This window comes from Limulus polyphemus, unplaced genomic scaffold (assembly GCF_000517525.1).
Source record: "Limulus polyphemus unplaced genomic scaffold, Limulus_polyphemus-2.1.2 Scaffold5515, whole genome shotgun sequence".
NCBI lineage: Eukaryota > Metazoa > Arthropoda > Merostomata > Xiphosura > Limulidae > Limulus > Limulus polyphemus.
The window spans coordinates 17,445-24,642 of NW_013671125.1; the positions used below are offsets into that span (position 1 = coordinate 17,445).

The window sequence follows — 7,198 nt, forward strand, 5'->3', positions numbered from 1 at the left end:
GGTGTACAGGCATTCATTTCGTTTGATTGTTTTGTTTTTAAATCCGTGAGTCACCAACTGTGGTGTACAGGCATTCATTTCGTTTGATTGTTTTGTTTTTAAATCCGTGAGTCACCAACTGTGGTGTACAGGCATTCATTTCGTTTGATTGTTTTGTTTTTAAATCCGTGAGTCACCAACTGTGGTGTACAGGCATTCATTTTGTTTGATTGTTTTGTTTTTAAATCCGTGAGTCACCAACTGTGGTGTACAGCCATTCATTTTGTTTGATTGTTTTGTTTTTAAATCCGTGAGTCGCCAACTGTGGTGTACAGGCATTCATTTTGTTTGATTGTTTTGTTTTTAAGTGCAAAGCTTCATAGAGGGCCATCTGTACCGTGTCCAACGTAGGGATTGAACGCTGAACTATAACGTTATAACTCCTTAACCTTACTGCTGACCACCAGGATTCACATTTGTCCGCACCAAGTTGTAATACAGTATTAAATACACCAAGTTATATAATACACGAAGTTGTGATGCAGTATTAAATACATCAAGTTGTATAATACACGAAGTTGTGATGCAGTATTAAATACGTCAAGTTGTAATGTCATGCCGTAGAGAACATAATATAACCAGCATAAGTTATAAGTAGTTTGCCGTATTACAATTTAAAAAAATATTTTCGCTGGTGAAGAAGATGGTTTACTGTATAATTCAACGATTATCCAAGTTTCTTTTTCTTATTTGAAAGTCTTGCAGACATTTGGGAGACGATGTTTACCAAGAAGGGATAAATTTTGTCTTTTTTCTTTTGTTTTGCTTTACAATATCATTTGTTAAGTAGGAGGAGGTTCCTAAACACGACAACGCGTGGGTAAGAAGCATGCTTTCGGTCCCAGCGCTCACGGATAAGCAATGCCTGTTGATTTTTACAAGAGTGTGTGGTATAATGTAAAGGCTTTAATTCCAATTTTATCAATTTATTTGTAGTCGTGGATAACGAACTTTGACACTGGAAGTGAAGCTTCTCGAGCTAATAATAATATCAATTTATTTGTAGTCGTGGATAACGAACTTTGACACTGGAAGTGAAGCTTCTCGAGCTAATAATAATATCAATTTATTTTTAGTCGTGGATAACAAACTTTGACACTGGAAGTATAGCTTCTCTAGCTAATAATAATATCAATTTATTTTTAGTCGTGGATAACGAACTTTGACACTGGAAGTGAAGAAATTGATATTATTATTAGCTCGAAAAGATTTTTAGTCGTGGATAACGAACTTTGACACTGGAAGTGAAGCTTCTCTAGCTAATAATAATATCAATTTATTTTTAGTCGTGGGTAACGAACTTTGACACTGAAAGTGAAGCTTCTCGAGCTCGTGTTGAATAAGCTGCACACTTTATTACTCAAAATGACAATATAAACACCTAGAATGAGTAACAAACTTGGGTCTAGAAACATGCGAGTTTCTAGAATGCCTGATGGGGTGTAACTAGGGTTCTCATCTGATACTTATTTTACGAAACCATTCTTGATTCGGTGGTCAGATACTGGGTTCCGTTGCAGGTAAGAAATGGAATGTAATTTGTTTTTTATTTTACCTGAGAATTATCATTGTTTTTTTATTTTTAGTTTCCCACATTTATTTGCCGAATTCTTTTAAAATCCTTATTGGTTAAAAGGTCCCTGCAATGAAAAGTTGCACAAAAAATATATATAAAAATGGCATCAGGTTAGCAGTTTTCTCCAGTATTTGCCGCTGGGTTTTTTTATGTACTTTACGTAGACAGTAAGTAATTTCATCCAGTATTTTGGTCAGTTCTTTACAATGCATATTGCTACATAGACAAAAACGTAAACTCAATCGATGAGATGCAGTATGTGTACCCTAGCGGTAGTTAACTGTGTAAAAACAAGTTTGTAATTTTAAGGTTAATGAATATTAGTACTCCACGTTAGGCCTAACTATCATAATTTATTAAACATGGAGTATAATTTGTTAGGACTTGTTTACATGAAAAGCTTTGTCTTTTAAAAATTGAAATGAACTGGCTATTCTTACTTTGGACGCACACTATCTTAAAATAGTGGTGTAGTAATTAGTTGTGATATAACACACACACACACACACAAACAAAAAGATACTCGTACAGTAACTAACCGGTACGTATCCAGAACTTTTTATCTGGTTGCTTGGAGTTTTCTCTACTTCCCATCACTGCCTTAGTTGTGGAGACTTCTGTGGGCGTGTTTGTCTGTCTGTTTGTATTAGGCTGGATTTGTGATGAGGTGGTGGTGGGTGTTACCGTCTCCTGTATGCCAATCGAACTTGAGTAGTTATCACTTGTTGTCCATATCATATTTGGTGTAGTTGGAACGGTTTGTATGGAATTTTTCGTTTTATCCATAAATGAGGAACTTTCTGAAGAAGAGAAGCCACTGTTTGTTGTAATTCTTATACTGTGTGAAATATCCGTAGTTTTCGTACTACTGGTATCTACTGGTATAGTTGGTAGTGTTGCTATCGTTGTTGTATATAGAGGATCTGGTATGGTCGAGGAATGGAGAAGAAATTTTGTAGAAATTGTGGACATGGATGTTAGTTTTTGACCGACTCTATCTGTTGTAAAAATAAAAGGCACTTGCTCATCATATTCATATTCACTGGACGTTGGTTCTAACAATTCTTTTCGTGTATTTAAAGATAGTTCAAACGGAAATCCAGTTACATGACTGGACCTCTCTGTCGGGTTTGTGGACGTTTCTGTTTTACTCTGCATTGTTTTAAAGAGCTCGAAGTTCAAAGCTGCCGAAGACAGAATATGGTTGCTGGAACTTCTGACCGGATTAATTTTCTGAGAATCGGGCCTTTTGAGTTGTGGTTTATCATTATTATTCTTTGTTGAACTGTCGCGTGCAGCACGAGCTGTGTTTTTTTCACCAATTTCTTCATTTATTGCAATGGTTGGAGATATGTTAACGGAGGAGAGATCATCGGTTGAGTCCATAAAATATGAAATAAATTGTCTGGAGTTTGAAGTAGGAACGTTAAATTCGATTATTGACCTGCCTGATATTGGTGGTTGAGTGAACAACTGTGAATTTGTGATTTTATGAAAAGTGCTTACTTCTGTATTTGAGTTGTACAAGCTTGCATAATCTAAAAATGTAGGAGAAAGCAAACTGGGAACATTCATAGCTGATGATGACACTGTTGCTTGGCCATGATCTCTGTTGGTTACGATTTGTGAAACTGTTGGCACACGTGTACTGAAAGTTGGCGACAAGATCTGCGGTGAATATTCTGTCAAAGAATGAAAATTGAACTGGACCCTAGATGGTGCTTCTGCTATAGAAATATTCGAATGATGGGAAGACGCTTGTAATATGCTGTTAATTTCAGATTCTTCGACAGTCCAATTCTTATTCGTTTTTGAAACGCTTAAAGATGGTTGCGATTGTGTGGTAAAAACTGTCGTTGAATTCTCAAAAGCAGATCGATTTTCTAATACGTTGGATGTTTCATTAAAGCTTGAATACAAACTGAAAGGCAAAGCCATATGTGTATTATCTGGCAGGTTGCTGCTTCTGATTGGAATAATACCACTCGTATGTTTCATTTCATTTTCTGATGGATAAATTTGATCGGTAAATTCAAATTCTCGTAATTCATATTGGTCTTGTTGTGATTCTGTCGGATTCTTCGTTGCTGCTGTTTGTTCTAAGGACTCTGAACTCAAAGGAGCCGAAGAGTAAATTTTGTTTGATCTAGTAGTTACTTCCCTTGTGGGATTTCTTACGGAATTCTTGTTATGGTCTTCGAATATGGGTATTATGGTTGCTACAGTGACAGAAACGATCCCGTGCTCAGAATCAGTCGAAATCATTGCATTTCGCTCCAAGTTAGGTGATAGTTGTTGAACAATAGGAAATGCTGTATGTTCAGACGTTAATTGTGTACTAGTACTCGTTAAGTGTAAAAGTCGAAAATCGGTCTCGATTAAACTGGTTTCTATATCTTCCTCAATATCGAGGTTTGAGTTGCATCTGAAAGATGATTCAATTGCTGGTGCTGTACAGGCTTTTGTTGTCGAACGAAGAAGGACAAATGCTTCTGTTGGGGTTACAAATGACGGACTGATGTTTAATAAAGATGATGATGTAGGTCCAGTTGGGAAAGAAGGGACAATGTTGTAATGAAATGAGCGATCGTAGTGTTCTCTGGAACTTATTTTTTGACTTGAACTGGGGGTAAGTGCCCATTCTGGGGTCGTGGGCAATTCTTTGTACGTTGGAGATGGTTTGAAGATAAGAGTGTTGAGCAGAGATGATGGACCAGGATATGGGATGGAAGACCGAGACAAGCCACTGGTTTTAATGCTCTCAACTTGTGCGTCATAATCAATATCGGAGAAAAAGGAAACGTCTTCAGGTGTGATGATACTGACGATGTCTGAGCTGAAAACTGGTGTAGGTTGTATAAAAACTGCACGATCTGATTTGTAACCGCTGTTTGTCAGAGACCGTATTGTAGCTGCCGGTAGTGTATGAATGAGGGAACTAACAATTCTTTGCTCTATATTTCCATCACCAGATAATTCATCATCAGTAAAAAGTTTGTCGTACTCCACTATCCAATCACGACGAATTTGGTCCAAAGCTGTTTTTTCACGTTGATTATCCTTACCTCGATCGGCGAGACTCAAACCGCTGGCCTCACTCGATCCACCTAAAAGCAAGCCAAAAGTTAAAGTAGTCGGCAAATATCAATTTTTAACAGTTAACTTGCAGTAACTTTTTATTACATCAGAACTAAAACAACAATATATTTTCCATTCAAAAGAATGGCGAATAAAAACATTCTTTTGATGAGTACCGTGTTTGAGTAATTGTTTATTTTTAAATTGTTTCTCCCTGATGAGTACCGTGTTTGAGTAATTGTTTACGTTTGAATTGTTTCTCCCTGATGAGTACCGTGTTTGAGTAATTGTTTATCTTTGAATTGTTTCTCCCTGATGAGTATCGTGTTTGAGTAATTGTTTATCTTTGAATTGTTTCTCACGCCACCTCTTTCTAGAAATATGCTGTTCCTTCAAGAATGCCCTAGCATTTACTAGATATGTGTTAGTCTTGTATATATAAGACGTTCACAACGTGACGGCACAACAGGATAGGTAATGAGCAATTGAACTGCAGTCAGAGAGAATATTATTAAGCACGTGAGAATTATAGCGTTTGTTACAGAGCGACTGTTGAAATTAAGTGTATCGCAAAGTTACATTCAGAAAGAATAAACCAGTTTTATTTAAGAAAGGACTTGTGTCGCTAAAGTTTCGTCGGAACGAATTTACGGAAAATTAACTAACGAACCGAGACGTAACAGTATTATCTGACACATCTGTTCCTCCGGAATGAGTATTTTACTTATGGAAATATAGCTTTAAAATCCTTGAAAATGGAACTTAAATTATTTCCAAAATGAAGCTAAAAAAAAGAAAAAGAAACAACTTACGTGCTGTTTACTACAGCAACAGGAACAATTTTAACCGTACGTAATTTGTAGAACGTAGGGCGAGGTGGCCTAAAGGTGTGAGAGAGAAGGCTCAAGGTTCGAGCCAAGGTTGCTTCTGATTACTTCTCTCACTTTCAGTTCTGAGTACGTTATAATAGTGAAGGCAGTACTGTTGTTCGGCTCACAACACTTATGGCTAACCAACTGCATTCTCTTTGGTTGATAGCTCAAAATTAGGGACGCTATATTTGAACCCTACGAGTGTCTGACGTTACCATTTAACCCATGTACGATTAGATTGGTAATATTATGATGTACTATATCGATTAACATCTAAGTTATATAAAAAATATATAGTTTTTTTAAGAGTTTATAAATGAAACAATTTTAACTTAAGTTTTACCGTGCGTAAATGTTGATTGGATAAAATTAACTTTTCTTTTTCATGCTTGTTAAACCAGGATCATAAAAGCGTTTATAAATCTATAATATTTGATGAAATGGGCATCGATTTGATTCATCATAGAAATATTTTGCAGAATGGAAGCGCAAGGACGTGACACGTGCCAGGTAATTAATTGAATACTTTTCCACAACAGGAATAATAACTACATAACTATGTACTTAGGAAAATTACTGTTAGGTCTTTCTTTACGTGTGTTTTATATTTATATTGTATAATACGTCCATGTAGACAAATGAATATTAAAACACCAGCGAAAATAATTACGTAATTAGAAATAGCAATATTTGTTAAGCCTAACGACTGATTTCGTAGATATATCAGTACTGAAAAATGGCTCGTTTAAACGTCCTTTTTAGGCCTAAATGCAACATTTTTCATTAAGATGTCTTCCCTGCATGAGTTTCATGTTTTCATAACAAATAAATTGAAAAGAAAATACGAAAAGTAACTAAGATTAATAATAGTAGGTACTTAGTGGTTGTGTAAAAATTTTAAAGTCTGTTTGGTCAAGTTTTAGATTAATCTTTTTACATTAAAAAACTTTGTACAACTTCCATTATATATCCAGATAACTGTTTGGACAAACTACCCTGGTGAGTCCACTACTGAAAGTTCAAAAATTGGACTCTAATGTTGAGGAAATCCTGTCATGATAACAACAAAAAAAAAAAGCGACACGTCACGTGCCTTCTTCACAGCCAACTGTGCAAGCACTACCATGCTTATTAGATATGAACACAATATTGATGGAAACCTGGTTTGGCACCAAAAGTATCTAGTTTAACAACAACTGTATAGCTGTCGACATTTTGCGGTGATTGGGACACGGAAGTTTCGTGTACTTTATTTTGACTGTTTTATTCTTCTTTGGATAACTCTACAACAATTCATGGGTGACCACATAATACGTTATATTAGATAAGTATTAAACAACGTGTTTGAAGTATAGGTCAGTATATGAGTGCCAATACGAACTTGTTTAACCTAAAGCGTTCATGCATGTGGTTTAATACGATTTCCAATGTGACCTTGTAACATACACTGTCGCTGCTAATGTTAGTGAAGTCGGGTTTATTATTATCACATTTTGTGAAAACAGTCAGATGTTATAAAGATCATCCTATTGTTCTTCTCCTTGATAACCGTGAGTCACATATCAGCTTAGATTGTATCAATTTTTGTGTGGAAAATGGTATAAATCTTCTCTCGTTCCCGTCTTACTGTTCG

The 7,198-nt window shown here is 35.8% G+C and overlaps 1 protein-coding gene across 1 annotated transcript in view; it reads right to left on the reverse strand.

The window, feature by feature from the left end:
• The window catches only part of LOC111089195 (probable GPI-anchored adhesin-like protein PGA55), a gene marked incomplete at its 3' end in the record, with an annotated part of 25,502 nt that overhangs the window by 17,316 nt on the left and 988 nt on the right, over positions 1 to 7,198 (reverse strand). The window contains exon 2 of the mRNA XM_022401227.1: positions 2,155 to 4,722. Coding sequence (XP_022256935.1) covers positions 2,155 to 4,722 — 2,568 coding nt within the window. The remainder of the gene's footprint in view (positions 1 to 2,154; positions 4,723 to 7,198) is intronic.